Source organism: Haemaphysalis longicornis, unplaced genomic scaffold (genome assembly GCF_048455015.1).
Source record: "Haemaphysalis longicornis isolate Haplotype H1 unplaced genomic scaffold, Haemaphysalis longicornis Haplotype H1 scaffold_2, whole genome shotgun sequence".
NCBI lineage: Eukaryota > Metazoa > Arthropoda > Arachnida > Ixodida > Ixodidae > Haemaphysalis > Haemaphysalis longicornis.
Window position 1 is genome coordinate 266,537,236 of NW_027526295.1, and position 22,719 is coordinate 266,559,954.

The window sequence follows — 22,719 nt, forward strand, 5'->3', positions numbered from 1 at the left end:
GATTGGGCTTCGTGGGAAGGGGTACGACCTGGCCCGGCTCGGTGGGTTAGCTCTCGAGCTGCAAGGTTAGCCACTTCGTTTCCTTCCAGTCCCGCATGCGCAAGAGTCCAAATCAGCGCCGCGTGGGAAGTGGGAGGATTTTCAAGCAGAATTTTTTGCATGATTGCGCCTTGGGACGCAGTATTAAAGCCTTGAAGGCGATCCTTGCGCTCACTGCATCGTTGCCCCGGACGCCGCCGCTGCTAGGCCGCATGCGCACGGCGGCGGATGAGCGCCTAATTTGAAATGGGTGCACTGCAGGCTCATGACCCTGTTTAGCGCAGCATCGTTGACACGGACACTGCCGTTAATAGGCCGCGCTCCATGCCGAGGGTTGAGCGGCTGATTTGAAAGTTGCCGGGGACCACAGCGTTGGTTTGGGGTTTTGAGTTTCGGTTTGGTTTTTACAGATTGGTGACAAGCTTTTTACAGATTGGTGACAGGGGAGGGGTGGGTAGTTTTTTTTCTGTTTTGTTTACCACGAAGAACGCGCCGCTATGGAAAGCGTCGCGGCCAATGAGAATTGAGCGCGCGCTGAGGGTTAGCGCCGATGTGTACGCATTTCGTGTTTTTTTATTTGTATTTGCATACGATGTGTTCTCCCTATGAGTTGGAGTACTCTATTGCCTGGTAGTGTTAGGGACAGTCGGTTGAGTTGCACCGTGTGCTGGGCTTCTAGAAGTTCTGAGAGGGCGTTGAGTATCCCGAGTTGTAACAGTTTCTTGTTGCTGGTGTACGCACGGAGTCCCAGTGCCGCTTTATAGGTCTTGCGTACGAGGGCATCCAATTCGGCTTCTTCTTGAGGCTTGAGGGCCTGGGACGGTGTGGCGTACGTGAGCCTGCTGCGAAGTAGCACTTGTACGACATGGCGCATGTCCTGTATTTTCATTCCAAAAGTATTGTTGCTGATGCGACAAATGAGGTGAGTGAGTTGGGCTATGGTTGTTTGCAGTTGAGGTAAGAGGGCCGCGCCGGACCCATCGTGGTGGAATGGTACCCGCAATATTGTTAGAGCCTTGATTTCAATTCCAACAACACCCCGCACCCAATCCCGCCACCCTAAACCCCTACTCAACCCATCACCTGAGCAGTGGGAGTCTGCGCTGACCAGCTCGGCTCTGGAGCAACAACAAGGTGTGGTCGACCGGCACTGGAATCAGCGCGGGCTCGCGGCCTCCTGGACTTGGGCGGCTGACCGCTTCAGCTCTTACTCCTTTCCCTTTAGCATAAATAAACGTTTATCTCTCTCTCTGTCTTTGCAACCGACGTGCGGGAGCGAATTTCGTGGACGCCAGGGAGATGCATGCTTTCTCCAACCTAGCCAAGTGACGTTTTCGCTCCGGAAAAGCTACTAACTTCAGCACACCATAAAACCTAGGTAAGTATTAGTGCAGACCGAAGAAAGACGAAATAGCAAGGCAGGTAGGCCGAGCAAGCGTGTCTATAGCAGGCGAATAGCAGACGACAAATGACGACCAACTTGACTAGTGAGGATCATTGATGCAGTGCGGGCCGGTGCAGTGCGGTCGCAAAGGGACAAGGACAACAAACAGAAAATCAAATTCGGAGCGCGGTATTGCCGGGCATAGCCAGGTCGCTATCTATAATGCCGGTCCCGCATTAAATATAGCCACTTCCTGTTTACGGAGCTGAGTAATTATTAAATTCACGGCCACATGGAGAGGGCGTCGGATAGTTTGGAGGAAATAAGCGCGACGTGCGCGCACTATCCCAGATGAGGATGAATGAGGGCAAGCCTAGCTCTGGTTGCTCGCGGTGCTGTCCTGTGGCTGGGCTTCGATGTAGTGCTGGAACCTCCACATCTGGTTCTCTGTGCCGGTGCAGGGTACGGCAAGCATGGCGTCCTGCTCGGTGATGTTGGATTCAAGGCACAGCCCAGACGCCCTGTGCCGGATGGGCCCGCCTCGAGTGTGATCCCAGCGCTGATGCTCGAGGGAGACCAAGTTTGCGCCGCAAGGCCACATCACCACTTTCGCCTGGACTTTGCCGTCCACGGTTGACTGGGGGCCCAGCTCCGCGCACATGTCCTCCTTGCGAATCTCGCTTGCCCAACTGTACGACGTGAACTGCGTAGGAAAAGGAACCAAGTTACAGTTTTGCCTGTTCTATGGGAGATTTTGTACTGCTTTTCTAACATGCACATCGTTTCTTAAAGAATGAGCGTAGCCGCTGCTGGAGTCCGAGCGCTTTGATTTCGTCGCTTGTAAATATTAATCCTTACTGTGGCAACTAAGGAATGGAAGTTCTTCGGGGTTATCTTCATGTCAAGACGGGAAACATTAATGTTTGCAATTGCCGAGGACCTGGCTTCCGCACTAAAGCGATTGATATCAAGCACCCATTACTAAGTTCATCCCTGTCTGGCATCCCAAACAAATGCTCACTCCTGTTTGATCGTAATGGCAGACAGTGAGCGTGTGAAGTCTGTGACACACTGGAGACCATACGCCATGTTCTATACGAGTGTCCACTTTTTTCATCGGCAAGGAGGCAACTCTCCTGTACTTTATGGAAGCTAGATTCTCGGCGGCCCTTCTCTGAGGAGAAAACCTTGGGCCACTGGCCTTCCCCGTCATCTACGCACAAAGCGACAAAAGCGCTCCTGTGCTTCCTAAAAACGACGAACTTGTGCAGGAGGCTGTAGCACAAAACACTACACTCTATGAAGGCACTGTACCTCATCCTCTATAGTGTCCTAACGCTGGGCAGACCTCTTTACGCTCTGTCCTTACCTTCCCCTTCTTTTTCTGTTTTCCCGTGTTCCCCTTTCTGTTCCTCTTTCCCACGTGTAGGATAGCAAACTAAGCCACGGCCTGGTGGACATTCCTGCCTTTCTTTTATCTTTATTCCTTCCTTCCATCAAATGAATGAGAATACGTGGTAGGGTGTCGGTGCATATAGGCGTTTAAAAGCACGTGTTACCTGCTGTCTGCATGCCAAGGTCTCCTTCACCTCCATCGAATACACACAGGACTTGTGTAGAAATTGATTTCCTCTTTTACATGTCTACAATAATTTTTGAACACACCCGCCCCAATGCCAGCGTTCCATAAAGACGTAAAGTAAGTTAGTCCTTTCCCATAACCATGTGTATCGTGAAAGGTCGTTTTAAATATGGCGTGGTGTATTCGGGGGAGGGGGAGGGGGCGGAACAATCCTGATTCTGACATCACCGGTTGGCTTGCGGTGGTTTCCTAACTTTTGCTTCATGCGTGCCGATTTAAAACTGTTCCTGTTGCGTTTTTACAATGTTATTTCTTAACATTTAAAGTTGTTTCATTGTGTTCCTTCTCTGCTTTTCGGTATATGTTTTTTCTTTGATGAATTGCGCTCACGCTTGGTCCGAGCAGTTGGGTTGCAAACTGACCCATCAATCGACGTCCAAACGCGATAATTTCACTCATAAATGTACCCCATAAAAAAGGAAACTTGCTTTCGACAAGTCGTCATGTGTACACTGAGACCAAAGCCCCTCGTTATTCAATGAGAGAGAGAAAAGGAGCAATTGTAGCACAATATTGTTTAAACTCACCTGGGAAAGCTCAACCTTGTTTTCCGGGTGGCATGGGTAGACGCCAAGAGACTCCCCCAGGTTTTCGAGGTCGTGCTGCATGGAGTCAATGCACATGCCCGTCGCCGGATTCTTCACCTGCACATGTCGGGGTGATTGGGGGGCGCATCGTTATTATCGGGCGTATGAGTGGCCGTGCCTCGGTAGCACCAACCCTGTGTGCCACCGATTAGTGATGAATTCGAAAATCATGAGTGGCGGATCCCGGATAACCCGGGATCTTCGGGAAGTCCAATTCTGCTTTGGTCGGCATGCTCGACAGCAACGTTGCGCCACGTATAATAATCATAACGGGCGTTGTCCGAAACCCTCCCGAGGAGAGAGAAGCGGACGGTCGAGTTTCAACTGCACTGATGTTCTAGTTTCCGTGAAAGCCCACTTCAAGCCCCAGCCAGACCCGGCTCCGAGTTGCAGTATGCCCGTGTTTTATGTATACCACTACCTCACGCGAGGTCCGCAGCCACAATGCCCTGCCTCAGCCGCAATTTTATTAGGACATGCCATAAGCAACAGCAACGCGCCAACACTTCTCGCATCGTGCATCACCACCTGTGCGGGCATTCGCCTAGCTAGTGATAGCACTTTTAATGCGTAAACATTGTTGCCGCCAGTATCCATACCAACATAGTAGAAACACCGCCGTCAGTGACTGCAATGTCGGCCGCCGCTATAAACTGCATCGGAGCTCAGCCATGTTCATCATGATCAAACGATCACCTGTGATAATAGTCGACTCACCGGCGGAAAAAGACAACGTTGTTGCTCGGTCTCGAAAAGCGCGCAGACGCTGTTCTTGACCCTATAACGACCAGTTCATGGCAATAAACCAGTACATAACCCTAGATTGCAGAGATCCATCGTCTCACCGGTGACTACATGTAAATAAGCCGTCTTTCCGTCCGTGCTTTTGTCTTTGTGCTTACCTTTAATTTTTTAACACGAAAGTATTTTATTCCCGGATGCACAAAGGTTTCACCCACGTCATATCCGTCACGGAAATGACGTCAGTACAACGGAGCAAGTGACTTGTAAAGGGTGCACTCCTACAAACAGGGTCTTCTTGTGGGATAGCAACCTTTCATACTAAAGAGTACGTCACACTTAGGGTTGTTCGTTTTCGGGTTATATATTTTAACACGAAAGTGTTTTATGCCCGTATACAACAAGGTTTCGCTGACGTCATATCCGTCACGGAAATGACGCCAGCACACCTTTTCCGAAGCGACCCGGCAGCAGGACGTCGCTCGCCAAGCACGCCCACAAGACAGCCGCCGACCCGCAAATCATGCTCAGCTCCAAATTTCGCTGCACGTTTCACTTTTGTGTTTTACCGATTCCTATGACAGACAAATCAATCAAGGTTTTTTCTGTCCCCATCAATTACCCTCCTCCCCCTTTTTTCTAAGCGGCCTGCTTTTCTCTATCAATCGGCCTTAAAATTGCCCATGTGACGGGTAACCGGTTAACCGCCTTGCCTTTTTTCTACTTCATATTACTTCCTTTTCCTATTAGTTACTTTTTATGTGCCATGGATGCCAGATTTTTCGCCAGCATAGTTAACTATTGCTGTGTCATTAAAACGCGCCATGGGGGAGACAAGTGTAACTAAACAAATAAGCGTAGCTCATCTAGAGGAGACCAAGCGCGCGGCCTTCGGGTCTCGGCTACCCGGTGTGTTTTATTATCCCCCCCCTTTCTGGGGTATTTACACTTTCTTGACTGTGCCCTATACGCTTGATGGGGGTAGCCAGCGCCGCGCCGACAACTAGGCGTGAAAGAGACCGTCGTTTTAATCCCCGTGCCGTGACTTGGGCATCTCCAGCCTGTCAAGAGCAGTGGACTGGCGGCAAAACTTCTTATGCTACCTTTGGCACCAAGACTGCTAGAACCGAGGCTCTCTTAGCGCATGTAGGCTAATATGATTAGGAATGAGGAGCTAGTTGTGCGGAGAGTTTTTCTTTTAGTATATTGTGACCGAGAGCTGCGTCTCCGTCTCGAAACAAAATGCATTCATAAAAACTGCGACATTTCTAGGCATAGGACATAAGAGACGCCTAACGCGATCTGCGCCACGATTTGTAATTACTTTGAGTTTTGAAAAACGCAGTATAGATGAGAGCGAGGTGTAAAGTTGGAAGCGTGTGGAAGGGAAATTTAAATTTCTTACCCGCCATCTGAGCGCATTTTTGGAAGTATTTACTCTTGAATTAAATGCTCAGATGCCCTGAGAGCTATTATCTGAAAGTTTTGTGCGGGGACACGATACTGTAGTGTAATGATGGAGTGACGTGACCTTTACACCAGGCGCACGTTAGGCATTCTGCCCTTTAATAGACGTTGCACAAAATATATACACGCACAAGGACACAGTGTTGCAAACCCCAACACTGAAACCGAAACTGAACCTACATCAATATATATAGGATACAACATATTCCCCTCCCTCAAATTTTAGTAAATCTGTTAGTATGTTAGTAGAGGTTAATCACGCTTAGTTTCTACATGGCAAGAGAATACACCGCAAGAAAGAAATTGTATAACCCGAATTACAATACACATCAAAACACTACATTAGTGAATACACTCAAAATAGGCACACCAACACTGAGAAAATCCTTGAACACATTCACAGTTCGTGTCCATATCTAGCCGGCGGCTGTCTGTCTCGGTGCGGTTGAATACGACTGCCGGGTGGGCACGACACCACTGGTTGTTCTGTAGTGTTCACGGGCGGCCGTGACACAGTTTCTGATGCAGGACACTGTTCTGTGGCTGACCTCGTTGGTGAAGCAGGATCACATACTGCACTAGGCACAGGTTGCGCTGCAGGAACACTTGCCTCTGCAGACGCTCGCTGCCATGTTGCAGCGAGAAGTGTCGCATCGCCGGGGTCGTGATGAAGGGACGAGTCACGACAAACGGGATGTTGCTGAAGGCCATTGTTGCTCGTTCGACGAGCAGGCACCTTGCTCAGCTTTGCGGCGTTCCAGGTTCTGCCGTCATCGAGGAGGAAGGATGCTGGACCACGTTGCTCGACGACTTCCCTGGGCTTTGAAAAAGAAGTGTCACCCTTGAAGGAAACCGATGGTTTCTTCACCCGCACCATGTCTCCTACCGCCACCACTGTCGGCTTTGCCGCTCGCCTCCTGTCGGTGTAGGCTTTGCTGTACTGTTGCCTGTGCTTGACACGCTGTCGAAGCCTGGCCAGTTCCTGATAGGTTGTCTTCGCAACGGCTCGGGCGACAAGCCGAGGATGTCAAGCTTTGTCCTTGGCAGCCTTCCATGAAGCAGTACCGCAGGGTCCACTCCTGTTGTGGCGTGAGGTGTACACCTGTAAACGGCGAGATAATCCCGTACAGCAGTTCGCAGCGAACGCTGTTCCAGACAAGCCAGTTGGAGGTACGTCTTTAATGTGCGGTTGAACCGCTCGATCTGTCCATTTGCCTGCGGATAATAAACAGATGAATGCGACAGGCGGATCGCTCGTTCTTTTAGGAAGTCGATAAATTCTTTTGAGGTGAACTGGGGCCCATTATCGCAGACTATATCTTCAGGATACCCTTCCCTCGCAAAGATATTGAGCAGGAACTCGTTCACGGTTCTTGTAGAAACGTCTCTGCACAACTGCACTTCAGGCCATTTTGAGAAGTAGTCCACGAGCGTCAGTGCAAACCTGCAATCTGGAGGCGCCCTCTCCAGGGGACCAACGATATCAATCGCCAGTTTCTGCCACGGTCTCTCCGGTAGCTCCACAGGTTTCAAAGGGGCAGGGGACGTCTTGGCCGATTTATCCGCTGCTTGACAGATGGTACAATTGTGGACTGCTTCTTCCACATGACTGTCCATGCGGGGCCACCGAAACTGCTCCCTAAGTCTGGCTTTGGTGCGTCCGATACCCTGGTGGGTTTCATGCGCTGTTGCTACCAGTTGAACCATGAGAGATGAAGGAACGACGAGCCTCTCTGCCCGCAACAACAATTCTCCCACTACTGACAATTCCTCTCGAACTCTGAAATATGGTTTCAGCTCTTCACGCAAGTTCTTATGCGAGGGCCAAGACCCCTGTACGTACGCCTTCACCTTCTGAAGCGTGACGTCAGCAAGAACTGCTTGTTCAAACTGCTCTCTCGTCAGGCAAGTTGGTTGGACCATGCAAACAATTTCTTCCTCAAAAGTCAGCTCCGAATGTGCCACATGGACTGGCAACCGCGAAAGAGCATCGGCTACTCTGCTTGACGAGCCTTTCTGGTACTCCACCGTAAAATTGTAACGTAGTAGCCTTGCACACCAACGTGCAATTCTGAGTGGGTGGCGGCCTGAGCCCTGCGAGGACAGAAGTGAAACGAGTGCCTGGTGATCTGTTCGGAGAGTGAAGCTACGCCCCCACAGGTAAGAATGCCAATGTTCGCATGCCCAAATGCAGGCAAGTGCCTCTCTTTCGCCAACTGCGTACTTCCTTTCCGCTGACGAGAGCGTGCGCGATGCAAAAGCGACAGTACGAAGTGTGTGACCGGCGCGCTGCTGGAGCACTGCTCCGAGTCCACATTCAGACGCATCAGTGGAAATGATAATTGGAAGTGCAGGATCAAACATCTGCAAGACCAGATCTGAGGATAATACAGACTTTATCCTGCGGAAACTTGTATCCACCTCAGCAGACCAGGCGAACTCTTGGTCTTTCCTAAGTAGAACTCTCATTGGCTCCACCATCTCGGCTAAGTGTGGAACGAACTTGGCGTAGTATTCTACTAACCCAAGAAACGAACGGAGTTCGGCGGCATTGTTTGGAACTGGATTGTTCACCATTGCGTCGACTTTCCCTGGCAGTGGCGAAATACCAGAAGGAGTCACCTTGTGGCCCAAAAATTCAAGCTCCTGAACTCCGAACACACATTTACTGTTCAGCTTCAGACCTGCGTCCTTGATATGCTGCAGAACTGTCTCAAGGTTCTTTAGGTGCTCCTCAGCCGATTTACCAAACACAATGACGTCGTCAATGTAAAAGAGGACACCAGCACAATTGCGGAGTATGAGAGACATCATACTCTGGAAAGCCGCAGGTGCTGACGCTAGCCCAAAACAAACGCGTTTGAACCGGTACAGCCCATCATGTGTAATGAATGCAGTCAAGTCCCTACTCTCAGGAGGAGAACTTCGTGATAGGCAGAAGCTAAGTCAAGCTTCGAAAAATGCGTTGCCCCCACCAAAGCATGAAGCAACTCATCCATGTGCGGCAGCGGAAAGCTGTCCGGAACGATCGCCTTGTTAGGTTCGCGTAAGTCTACACAAAGCCTAATACTGCCATCTTTCTTTCAATGACTACAATGGGGGATACCCATTCTGATGCATTGATACGTTCAATGATGTCCAAGTTTTCCAAGCGCTGCAGTTCAGAAGACACGCGTGGTCGTAACATCAAAGGAAGACGGCGAAGTTTTGATGCTACCGGCTGAACACCCGCACGTGTCGTAATCCTGTGAAGAAAACCTTTTGCAAGACCCAGCTCATTTGTGAAGAGGGAGCCAAACTTTTGCTGAAGTTCCGGTGGCAACTGCGTGGACAACTCGAACGGACATGACACAGCTACTTCGGCATTCGGTACCGCGCTGGTTTGAAAGCACTGCAGTTGGGACCCTTCAATGCACAGCTTCAATGCCTTAATACCATCCAAGCCTATGAGAGAAGTGCCCTGTTCGACGACATAAAACAACAGCGGTGCGCTGCGATTCTCGAAGGAAACTTCCGAAAAGAAGCAGCCTCGAACCAAAATTGGTCGTTTTGAATAATCCAGAAGTGTTACACGAGGAACGGGAAGCAGGTGCACACTTGGAAAATGCTGGTCAAACACCTTCCCCGAAATAATTGAAACCGAAGAGCCAGAATCAACTAACAGTTTCAATTTGACCTGCCCGACTTGAACGTTAATGTGTATTGCAGATGCAAGAGGCTGTTGAACCACAAGAACCTGTGCAGTTTCATCCTGCGACAGGCTATCAGCTGAAACTTCGTGGACAACTGCATGCGACCGTTTCTTGTTGCAAACATTCTCAAAATGCCCGATACGGCCACAGAAGAAGCATTTTCTTGCTTTAGCTGGGCAGCGTTGCCATGAAGCGCGATGCTCGCTAGAACCACAACGAAAACAATGCGAAGAATTCGCGGGTTGCTGTAAATTCGACGGACGGCGCTCTCGAGAAGAGGGGCGGTTGCCATGCGTACCTGCCTTATCACGTTGACCGATAGTTCGAGCGCGCGGCCGTGAATGCGGTGACGGCGACAAACTGTCCTTTGCGCAGGAATGCGCAGATACTGGCTGCACAGAAACAGAAAATTCCTTCATTTCCGCGGCTGCTTGCTCGATTTGACTCGCGAAAGCAACTGACTTGTCAAACGACAGGGAAGACCCTTCTAACAAAAGACGTTCAGCGATCAGACGACACACCGGCAACAAACTGGTCGCGTAACGTCTCTTCTAGCAATTTAAACGAGCACATCGCGGCGAGCTCTGTAAGAGCGGTCACGTACTCTTGAACCGACTCGCCTGGGGACTGAATCCGGCGGTGAAATCTGTGGCGCTCGACGACCAGGTTGCAGGTAGTGTTGAAGTGCTTGGCAAGTGTCGCTACCGCGAAGGCGTACACGTCTGGCGTAGCTGCAGCCCCTTGCTTCTCCTCGGTCTGCTCGGCCGCCTGCGACACAGGCAGGGTGCTGAAAATGCGTTGACCTTCGGGTCCCAAACAGTGAAGTAGAAGAGCCTTGCGACGCTCTGGGGGGAATTCGGAAGCACCGGATGCCAACAGGTACACCTCGAACATGCCGTACCATCGTGACCATGGTTGCACGGGGCGACCGGGTGTCGGGAGGAACGGCTCCGGTGGGGTGATTCCGGCGAAAGCCATCGGGTAGGAGTGGCTGGTTGGGTCCCGGGGAATTACATGAGAATGTGGTTCTAAATCCTCGTCGCCATTGTAATGATGGAGTGACGTGACCTTTACACCAGGCGCACGTGTGGCATTCTGCCCTTTAATAGACGTTGCACAAAATATATACACGCACAAGTACACAGTGTTGCAAACCCCAACACTGAAACCGAAACTGAAACTGCATCAATATATATAGGATACAACATGTATCGCCTTTCCCAATCCTTCAGGTGCGATCTTAGTAAAGACACTCGTACAGTTTTAATGCCGGGGTAAAATTACTTTACAGAGCATTCGCAACGTCTGGCATACGATGACGCTAAGGAAAACACCCTTGCCGTAAATTGTTGCCTGTGGGGAGCATTCAAGACCGTTTTGAAACACATGAAATTCTAAGGACCTCTAATAAAACTGGCCAAGCTTGCACTTCGTCGCGCAAAGCTTGAACCATAGCGAAGCTACAGGATTTCTTTCTACGTGAGCACTGAAGGACGCATCACCACGCATCTGTTCAAGTTTGAAATTGTTTATTTACATGCTCAGTCGTCACTTTGCACTGTACTAGTAGTAGTCAATGTAATAGTCATTGTAGTAGTCATTGTAGTATTCAATGACTATAATAGTAGTCATACATTAATATCGTCGTGTTCCTCATGCCAAGCATTACATGCGCGGTAGCGCCTGCCGATAGCTGGGGCGCATCGGCGGCACGCACGTGCACGACGCATGCGCGGCTTTCCTGGAGTCCAATTGAGGTTCCGCGGAGGAGGTGTTGCGCCAGCTGTGGCGCTGTTGGTTGCTAAGCAACGCGAGGCACTCGAACAGGTTTTCACTTTTTTTTTGCTAACACCACTGCGCGAGCCACTGAGGCTCGGCGTCACAAGTGCTCGGCATTTTCTCGCTCTTAGGGGTTTTTGCCCGTTTTTCTTTTTTTTCTAAATCTACTGCGCGTGCCGGGGACGCTGGGCGGTCGCTTGAGGCACGCACTCACGAGCCCTCAGCCCTTTCTAGGTATTTTTAACGCGTTACGCGCCACACATTACGGCCAGCTACAACAGCTCCACTGCAGAAAATGTAATTTCATAAAGGATGATTAAATTGAATACGACCTTGCATCAATTTTATGATAACAAACTTCTAACAATGTTCGTGATGTTACTGAAAAAAAAGAACTTTTCTTAAAATTATTCAATCATGGGAAATTATATGCATAGTGCCTCCTTCGCGTCGAGACATGACCATCGAAATACATGCACTCACGTATCCGAAGGCGAACACCCGTTCAGTTGGGATAAACATCTTCGGGTACACGTTATCCAGGTACCACTTGAAGGACTTGCACTTCAGCCTTTTACGCAGTGCCTTCCGCTCCGACACGTCGCCGTATGATACGTTCTGCGTGAAGTTTGGAATACAAGGCATTTCAGCGCAGAGACATGATAATAAAATGACGCGCTTTAAAGATTAACTTAAATACTCTGTTTGCAATGACAAGTGCCCACTCCAGCCATTTGCACAATGGCTTTTTCGGGATTTATTACATACATAGAAAAACCAAACACTTCCACGCAATAAGTGAAAGAAAGCTAACCATTTCCTTTCGGCTTTGCTGCATTACATCTGTCGTTACATAGACCGCAGGTCACACAAAGACTGCTTTGCAGTTTAGCAACGCTCAATTGATTTCGCAGATTTTTCGAATAAGTGTCACTTCATTTAACACGTGTTTATTAGCTGTGTTGGACATGGGCAGTCTGGACGTATCAATCGCGACGTCGGAAAACTCGGAATACAGTTGGGTCCCAGAGATTCCCAAACAGCCAGAAATACAGACGTAACAACCAACTTAATTGATCGCTAACACAGAGGTTGCACATTTCACCACGTGTGTTGGCTATATTGATTTAATGACGTGCTTTGTTGAATGTACTTGACGCTCTGTACTTTAATGGCTGGGAAAGGTAGTCTCTGCGATTACGAGAAACAAAGCGTTGTCAACGTTGCGGACGTTTTGCATGGAGTGTTGCTTTTCAGTTGTTACTTTTTTGCTACCAAGCTGTGTACGGTTTGCAATGAGAATACCCTGCCTGGCAAATTTGCAGCAGTCTACGTGAGGAATGAATGAATGAATGAATGAATGAATGAATGAATGAATGAATGAATGAATGAATGAATGAAAAAGTTGTACACCCTCCCCACTCCTGCTATAGCCGTACAGGGGCTTCAGTATGTTGAAATAAAATAAATAAAATAAATACAGTGATAGAAAGCTAGACGTGTTAGTATTAAATGCCGGGAACCGCTCACAACGAGGTTCATTTTCTTTTTGAGCAAGGTGCTTAGACGGTCGTCATAAGCATCATCATCGTCATCTGCCCATAACAAATTTCTGTGCATACTGTAAATCATGCGGGCGTACTATAATGGCCAGTAGTATGGTTTACTACCCCCGCATACCCACAGAGGTGCTTCGGGAAAGGCATCATAAAACGGCTAACCAATTCAATCAATGCAGCCAGCCAACAAGATCAATCAATCAATTATTCAATTCTCGGAGGAGACGCGGAACGCCTTGGAAGCTGTCGGGAGACGTCGCTCTTCTATGGAGTGCAAACCAAGAACAAAAAATGAAAGAAGCCCACACTAACGCATAAGACATGAAGGTAGCGTAGCTATACGCAACCTTCACGACCATCACGAAGGTTTCAGTCCATGTTTGCGGCCGATTTGCTTCTTCTTCGCTGCCGAAATGACCTTTATTCCATCATTAGGCAGTTTTAGCATATCGTTACCGTGTTTGCGTTACCGTTTACCGTGTCACCGGAAGCCACTGGCGACGGTGAGGCCTGGGACGGTAAGTTACCGTTCGCGGTAACTCTCGCGCTGCGCAGTCCACTCCCGCAAACACGGTAAACGGTAACGTAAACACGGTAACGCTTTACTAAAACTCTCTATTGTTGCTATAGAGACCGGGTAGCTGGACGGGTGTCGCCACCGCTCGGCGCTCCCCTCGTTAGTGGAATGAGCCGGTGCATTGGACTACGCAGCCTTCCTTTGTTTTTGCCGCGTTTGTTTCGGAGCTTTGAATGTTTGGCTGTGTTGTCAGCGAATATGTGCGGTGAAACAAAGTCTAGATGCAGTAACGGCTACATAAATTTGTCGGACGCTTCTGAAGTGCGCTATCGGCTGCAATGACATGAGCGCTTTTTGCAGCGATGTAGGCTTTGCTCCACCTGATATATAACTAATATTATTAGTATTCATTTCTTTTTAAAGGCACTAACAGCTACGTAAAATTTTTGGACTCTTCTAAGGTTGGGAATGGGCTAAATTTACATGACCGTTTTTGGCAGGGCTCTGCGCGTCCCTCCGCGCTATCTGGGTAGGAATAAAACTATTATTATTAGTATACCACTTTAATTTATCTTGAATGGTTCCAATGACTACGGTTTCCACACCAGCCTTAACGGTGGGATACTTCGACACGTGTGCTTTGAAGAGAAAGGCACTTACGTACGAGATCGAGCTGTGGTGGAACTCCCACGGTTGCAGTGGTCATTTTATCAAAAGTCAAAGCAATTCAACCACCCAACAGCCCAAGCTACAACACCTCCCCCCCCCCCTCCCCCCATCCTCCCCTCCCCCCTCCCCCCCCTCTTCACATTCTACCACCTGCGTGGAATTAAGGCTGGCACCGATAGTTAAAAATGTGGCAGTGCTAACTTCAGCCCGTTTTTTTTATTACGTAAGTATTCTTAGCCGATTACCTAAAAAATCGTGCAATGCTTTTTGAAGAAACCAAAAACGCGTGACTAGTTGCCTCAAATAGAGGTGCATCAGCCCGAGTCCTCCAGCACAGACGCAATCCAGGCCCTCTGGAAGCTGTTAGGATTTGGAGAGGGGTCATGAAAGTGCAAAATGAAACAGCAAAATCATCTAGCCCTCCGTGTAACGACGACGATGGTTGAACGCGAATTAAGCTTTCTTCGTGCGTAATATAATGGGAAGGGTCAAAGTCAAAGACGCTGCCATCAAAAGACCAAACTGCGTGGTGGTCAAATTCAAAGCTCAACTAGCCAAAGCTTAAATCCAGAAGGCAACCATGGAAACCCACACGAGAAAGCTGTGCGATAAACCATCATCGTCGTTAGACGGAGGAGTGCATGATTTTTCAAGCGTAGGTGACCGCTTGTAAACTCGACCGCCACATTCAGTTGTGAAACTGAGGGCAGGTGTTTGGCACGCTCCTGTCTCTTGTCTTTCAGCCACGGAGGTATTGTTTTTGAAAAACCATTAGCCAACTAGCCAGCAACCGTTGCAAGTCTTATAAAGCAGTGCTTTTCCACGACAAGCTCTAACGTTCTATTATCATGCGATATTTATTCTGTAAACGATTCGCGATGGCTGTAGTGAACGTATTTATGTGAGGTTAAACACTTTTCTACCGTAGTTATTGGAGTTACAGAGAGTCGTCTACCAAATTTCTGTTTGGGGTTAATCTTAAAAGGCACTCTCCAACTTTGATTTTCGCTTGTGCACGACACCGATTCGTCATCAACTGCCAAAGGCCAGTGCCGCAGCGTTCCGGAATCAGCTGCACACACTGTATGAGAATTTAGCTGCAGTATATTCCACGATACGCCAAACTGCCTGTAGGCATGAGAAATCTGCGCGAACGAACGGACTCGCACTTCCAGCTTGACTTCCAGCTTGGCGCATTGAGCGTCGCCTGCTATTTGTAATTACTGATTATGGGCATAAATCACACACATGGCATGCCTCATAAAGGTCGCCTCTACTTTCAAAATTTACCGATCTGCAAAGTCCTTGTGGTTACCTACGCTTTGCAAACCGCACCTCAGCATGACAGAAAGCCATATACAACTACGGTGCGCTGACCGCCGCCGGCATTCCACTGACGAGCGGTTCGTCACGGACGGGACTGTTGGCTGAAGCGACGACTCCCCGGTCCCTATAAGTGTGAGCTGCTATAAGTGTGGGCTGCATAAATGGGAAATACTTTTTGTAGCGTAAGATACACTGGCCGAGGTTGAGCGGTTTCCCGTGTGCCGTGAAGGGCCGTTCTGCGCAAGCGCGAGAAGCATTGGATTGGTTTGGATCGGATCGGATTGACTTGGACTGGATTGGCTTGGATTGCATTTGATTTGGATTGTATTGGATTGGATTAAATTGGATTGTGTTGGATTGAAATCCAATCCAATTGGAGTACGGGTGATGAACCTTAGCTCACGCTACGTATATCCTGGCATAGCCGAGCTAAGCCACTGTTAATTTTTTTTTTCCCTCACCCGTTCGTTGAAGTCATAACCATTGGACGTCACCTTGGAGGGGCGTACGCTATGACGTGTCTTTCTCGCTCCGAGCAAGTGTTGCCACGATTACGGCGAACGCCATGCAGTTTTCTTTGGCCAATCTTGGCGATTCTCTAAGAGGGTATGCTTGGGGACGCTGGGCGGTCACCGCGAAGCACGCACACACAAGCGCTCGGCATTTTCGTGGTCTTTTTTAACTGCCGAACGGTCACCGAAATCTTGGCCAATCACCCCAAGTGGGTATGCTTGGCTTGACGGACGTGCGCAGGGGACGCTGGGTGGTCGTCGCTAGGCACGCACACACGGGCGCTAGGCATTATCTTGGTTTTGTTAACTGCCGGGCGGTCGCCACGAGGCCATTGCTCACGTGCACGCGCTCGGCAATTTCTTGGTATTTGTAACTGCGGACACCAAAAATTACGATCTTTTTAACAGCTTCGCTGCTAAAAGAGATTAAGAACCAGCAATTTCTGCTGAGTTTCATTCACACACGTTAAAGTGAACAAGCGGGAGCCATTCAGGCCTGTTTAGTGACGAAAATGAACCAAATGACGCGTGCTTTGCACAAAGAGCTACCCTACACGATATCGTCCCATGTAGTTTTTTTAAGGTCTGTCGGCGCGAGTGGATTTTCTCTCGCTCCAGCTTCAGAAAAACTTAAAAAAGGTGGTTGATCCTTCTTTCATATGGATCGGTAAAAAACAAAAGTGAAATGTCCTTTCAGAGGAGCAGTTGAACGTTTATTGTGCATCGATATGAACGTGCACATCTCTATTTATATTTCGTCGGTATGATACCGTCAAACGCATCAACATTAGCCACTGGATTACATGCGCCAGGGCATTGTGTAAATCCGATCGAAACACCACGCGCTCGCAAACCGTGCGAATGAAACGGAACGGGTTGTCAGCGAATCGTTATGTGATGTCACGGTTCGCTACAGCGAAAGGAGCATGATTTGTGGGTCGGCAGCAGTCTTGTGGGTGTGCTTGGCGAGGGACGTTCTGCTGGAACGCGGCGGCGGCGTTCCACAAGCTGAGCGGCGTTCCACATAAGCGGCGGGCGGATTAACACTACAGCTACCGCTGCCATACGCTGCCCTATCGAGGCGCCAACTATGGGCGCTCATTCGCGTCATGACGCACTACTTCGCATCACCTCTCCTAGAAAGCAGCACCATCTGAATGAAGATGTTACAGGGAAGGGCATAGGGCGCGTTATTACAATCTCCGGGCATAACTTCATGGCTCAGTTTGCAGAGCGTTGTACACCTGCCATTGCGGCAAGACTGATCGTGGGCTCGAATCCTAGCGCCGCCGCTCCAGTTGAACTTTTTCTGGTGATGTCAGTTCCGTGACCGATATGACGTCGGTAAGGTTTGTGTACCCCGGCATAAAACACCTTCGTGTTAAAATATTTGCGCAGTTTGCACTAGGGGTGTGAGGCTGGAGAGACCGCATAGTTGGCGGCCCCTCTCCCTTCGTCGGAGACCCGGCTGTTGCACCTCACATGCATTTCCAAACCTACCGCTCAAAGTTTTCCATGACTGGCAGGCCCGGCTCGCTAATTGTCTGCAGCCTTTTACATCTATGCCAATGTGGAACGCATTAGCACGCGCTAGAACCCGCGGCAACTGGCTTTGCGAACTCGGCGTCGGGCGCGCGAACGCACGCCGTGAACGCACGTGAACTGGCGTGCGGAACAGCACGCAACAGATCACGCCACGAATGCTGGGCAGAGTGTTCATGAAGGTAAAGCTGGCCGACTCCTGGCGCTCCTCACGACTCAAATGCGCTTGATATTTTTGCGTGGTATATTTGTCGAGCTCTTTATTTACGTGGCGCAAGCACGCGCAAGCCTGGACAACGCCGGGCACTCCTCGCGAGGCGCTCCTCGCGAGGAGCACGCTCTCTTGCACTGGGCGGCGCTGAGTTTCCTGGTAACGCTCCACGGCGGAACTAAAGGTTTAAACAGGTCTGCTGTTAAAAATCTCTGACGTAAGCCACCCCCTTCTATATGGAACTGAAATGGGTAGGATATCATTTTGGTAGTAAGCTCGACATATAGTAAGATAGTAAGCTCGACATTTGGTGGTAAGCTCGAGGCCGAGGAAATCGCCATAGCCCTGACAATGACCGATGCGACTGTGACGCAATATTGAGCGACTCCCAAGAAGTCGCCCGAAACCTGGCGAACGGACGCGTAAGCAGCAAAGCAATCAAGATAATCACATGAAGAAGTCAGGTACCCTACAAGACCGGACCGAACCACAACGCACCGAACCACAACGAGACGGCCCACAGGGAGGCGCGCGCACTAACACACCGCACCCGCAGAGTGGAAAGCCACCCGAGTGGGAATGGTGGACAGAGACCAGAGATAGGGCCCGAGGCTACGGTGAAGCACTAAAGAACGCGCGACTGTCCAGAAGAGAATACCCCCCGCCCCATCTGGTGCTGAACCGCGAAGAGGCGACGATTCTCAGACAACTACAGACGGCGTCGGTCACGTCACCGGCGCACTGCACCGCGTGTACCCAGAGAAGTACACAAGCAGCCTATGCGAGGTATGGAAAAAGATACCGGCCAACCGGTGGCACATCATGTGGGACTGCGTCACCGACCCAGAAGGCACCAGCTTCGAAGAGTACCCGGCACAAGTACAGGAAGCCATCGAATCGAACAACAAGACGAAGCACGAATGGGCCATCAAGCTGGTCTTCACTGCACTCGGAAAGCACGGACTCAGTAAAGGGGCCTGCGCCTATTAGCGTAGCGAAGAAGATGCGATGACCGGCGGCGTCGGGAGGGGGGTCATAACAAACCTCCGCCCACTGCAGGGTCGATGTGAATAAAGTCCTTTCCAGTCCAGTCCAGTCCAGTCCAGTCCAGTCCAGAGGGCGTTGTGGAATTCAATGTTCAGCGAGTGCGAGAGGAAAAAGAGGACGCCGTGGGAATTACCGCGACGAAATGCCGTAACGATGGTCAAAAGGATCGACAGGCAGCCAATGGTGCTGCTAAGCCGAGCAAACGTAGCCGCTGATACAGTGAACGCGCTTCGTACGGCTGGCATGGTGTACGAAGGACGTGCGAGAAATGCCGTGTTGCGGGCTTCTGAAGCCTGAGCAAGTCTTCCGCATCGAGCAGAGCCTCCAGTCCGCGAGGTGGAGATTAGAAGGGGTCACGGACTCAAAAAAACAAAAAAAAAACAAAAAAAAAAAACACCAATGAGTTTTTAATCAACTTTTTTTCTCTCAGTCTACTTTCATCTGGAAATGTACGATGCCTGATTCAAACAGTGCACCGAACTTGCAAGCTTGGCTCGCATGCTATGGGAATGCCTTCGTATACAGGGACAAGACTTCAGCAATTAAAATGGCTATTAGCGCTGTGTAAAAAGCAATAAGACACCTTGCTGGGACTGGGCCGGTCATCCAAAGGGCGGATGACGCCGCTAGGAGCCCATGCATCGTGGCCGGCGTCTAAGGTGCCACAGGCTTGAACAGGATTTCTTTTTCTCAGTATATTTGTTCATATTCTGATCAAATTTAGGTACGTGATCTGAGTGATCAGTATACTGATGATGCAGATGATAAATAAAATGGTGTACTGATGAGGTTTTTCAGGGAATATATATATATATATATATATATATATATATATATATATATATATATATATATATATATATATATATATATATATATATATATATATATATATATATATATATATATATATATATATATATATATATATATATTATTTCGCAGCATCAACTTGTTCGGCCCGTTATAACAGTGCCATTGGCCATAGCCGAAACGACCTTTGCTGCCCTGCAGATTGAAAGATCCGTTGGTCTTTAACAATTAAATAAAGAACAAATGAACGTAGAAAGAGGTATTTTTAAAGCTTTGACCACCACGGAATACTAGCGCTTCTCTACCACTGTGCCACAAAAATAGCTGTTTAACAACCCCCACATGTTAAACAGTTCGAAACGGTGTCTGAGCATTGGGCAGGCTGTGTCTGTGCTACGTACGTGAAGCGCACTTTGTTGCGCCTTTGATGATAGGAATGATGTTTTGACCTACAGCACTGAAGAAGGTCGGCAGCAGTGTGTACTTTTATCTGCCCTTTCAAGAACCTAAGGTGGCCTCTTCGGGGAGAATGCGGCGCTACGTCTCGTGCACGCCTTCATTATTTCCCGCATCACGTACGCGATCCCATATGCGCTTCTCAACAAGCACGAAGAAGAAAGTGTCAATGCAATAATTCGAAAATCATACGAGCGCGCACTGTGCCTTCCCACAAACACATCCACCTTGCTACTTCTTCAACTCGGTATCCACAATACGTCGTCTGAACTAGTTGAAGGACATCTTTTACAACAATACCGACGGCTTTCTCTAACCAACGCGGGCCGCCAGGTCCTCTCAGGACTGGGAATAAATACACCGGGCTACAATGGCCCCCTTCTAGAGCCCCTCCCCCGACCTACTCAAGAACTCATTAAAGTACAACCCTTGCCGCGTAATATGCACCCTGAGCACCACAGTGGACGGCGCAAGGCTCGCGCGGAGGCCATCTCACGACAGTACAGTCGAGATGCTGACGCGGTCTTCACAGACGCGGCAGCATACTCCTCCTATCCAGCGTTCGCCTTGGCAGTAAGCCCCGCCCAAGGAGGACAGGCTATCACTGCCTCTGTCAAAACACTTTCACCAGCTGAAGCTGAAGAGGCGGCAATCGCACTTGCCATCTGCTCTACCCAGGCTACTACTGTTGTGACGGACAGCCAACAGGCCTGCCGACACTTTCAGGCCGGAACCGTTCACGCTGCGGCCCGCGCAATGCTACTCCGCCACCCGCCGCAGCGACAGATCCACATAATATGGACTCCAGCCCATCTGGGAGTGAATGGGAACGAGATGGCGCACGACCTCGCGCGAGAAATGACACGCCGCACGAGGAGTGCAGACACCGCCTCGGAGAGATTTACTCCCCTCCTGACATATACAGAAATGACGCAACATCTACGCCTGGCCCGACGCACCCTTCCCCCACCGCACCGACACCTCTCTATCGAGCGGGCACACCACTACCGTGCCTTGCAAACAAACACCTTTCCCCACCCAAAAAGAGTCTGCCACTACTCCGAAGAAATTACGTCCCCTAGCTGCCCCTTCTGTGGAGCAGAGTGTACTCTCTTCCACATGGTTGGTGGATGCCCCTCCCACCCTCTCCCCAAGCCGAATCCTTACAACTCTCCCGAGCTCTGGAGGCGCGCCCTATCCAGCTCATGCCTGTCCGACCAGCTTCGGCTGGTGGAGCGGGCTGTAGCGGCTGGCAAGGCATATGGGGTCCTGGACTGAGGACTTCACCTCCTGAAGAGTCCACGCAACCTTTTCCCTCAATAAAGATGTTTATCCTCCTCCTCCTCCTAAGGTGGCACATTCGACTGATTGATTGTAGGGTTTAACGCGCCGACGCAACGCAGGCGATGAGGCGCGCTGTCGGCTCCGGAATAATTTTGACCAGCTGGGGATATTTAACGTGTGCCGAAATCTCCTACACACGGACGTTTTTGCTTTTCGCCTCCATCAGAGAAGCGCCGCGGGGTGGCACATTCTCTGCAATGATCTAACAAGGTTCGCGTTCCCAACCAGTTTCCCTCGCAGCCAGAAATTATAATTGCGCACCGCTGGACATTCCTCCTAGGAAAAGGGGTTGCAACGCACCTTCATGCCCGGGTTCATGAAGTAGAAGACTTCTTTGTAGCTGTCCATCCAGACCTCCGCGAGCCGTGCAGTGTTGATGCGGAACGTGTCCTTGTCGCTCGGGAACTTGAATGGGTGGGAGCTGCGGAAGACGTGACCCACGTACGAGCACGGCGCCTGCACTATGCTGCCGCCGCACATCCATGTCTGCAGCAAAGGAAAGTGACACGCGCAAGTCGCTCGAGCAGGTTGAGGTAAACAAGCCACTTTCCCACCTTCCGTATGACATCACTAAGAAGTTTATTGCTGCCACGGGTGGGACCTTCTTTAGGTTGACTTCAGCGTCCTTCCGGCGACACCTGGATTCGTATCTTCGAGTACTAAAGTATTTAAGAGTGAAAAGAATACTTCTGGCTCGCATAAGTATTGCGGCCAAAACGTGATTGTAGCCGGAATTTCAGCAAGAGTTTCTAAATGATGCCAATTTTGTAACACAACTCTCGTGTTGTACGATATTCTCTAGCTTGTGTCCCGGTGTTCATCGCTGTTTTTAATGCGTGTTCATGGAGCTTTCGTGGCTCTATTAGCGAGATCCGTTTAACCACAGAGTGCAACTAGGAATCTGTCACCAATATTTCAGTTCGCAGCGAGTTAGGGTATGCGCCCGTCTGACGTCTCCAATGGTTACGGCGCGTCATGTGACTAAAGTTACTTAGTTAGGTAGTAGACCTTTATTTAAGCAAAGGGTCAAAGACTGGTGCAAGGAGAGGAACTGGGGAGAAAAAATCACTCTGTTCTGTAACGGACGGGGCCGGGCCCAGCTGTAAATAGCCGGGTCACTGTAAATAGGGAACAGCCCTATTTATGCAGTAATGACTCGTTCATTTATGTATAATGGTTTCTATTCGCGGTTAGATGGCCGAGGGGGCGGGGGCGAGTCCAAATTCTGAGCGCTACTTCGAGAAATGAGGACAATGCTATAAAAGGTGTTTGAGGTTCTGGGATAATTGATTCACGGAATAAACACCAAGAAGAGAATTGAGGAGGCATCCACTTGTTAATGTGCAGAGTAGATGCTGCGTTGGCGACGAGTTTAATGATTGAGATTTCAAC

The 22,719-nt window shown here is 49.7% G+C and overlaps 1 protein-coding gene and 1 pseudogene across 1 annotated transcript in view; both read right to left on the reverse strand.

Moving 5' to 3' along the window:
* Positions 1 to 1,614: 1,614 nt before the first annotated feature.
* The window catches only part of LOC144167771 (putative N-acetylgalactosaminyltransferase 9), a 47,785-nt gene continuing 26,680 nt past the window's right edge, over positions 1,615 to 22,719 (reverse strand). Inside the window, exons 5-8 of the mRNA XM_077696952.1 lie at positions 21,628 to 21,813; positions 11,815 to 11,949; positions 3,593 to 3,709; positions 1,615 to 2,126 (exon numbers count right to left, since the gene is read on the reverse strand). Coding sequence (XP_077553078.1) covers positions 1,797 to 2,126; positions 3,593 to 3,709; positions 11,815 to 11,949; positions 21,628 to 21,813 — 768 coding nt within the window. The 3' untranslated portion in view covers positions 1,615 to 1,796. The remainder of the gene's footprint in view (positions 2,127 to 3,592; positions 3,710 to 11,814; positions 11,950 to 21,627; positions 21,814 to 22,719) is intronic.
* Positions 5,939 to 10,638, reverse strand: LOC144170663 (uncharacterized; annotated as a pseudogene).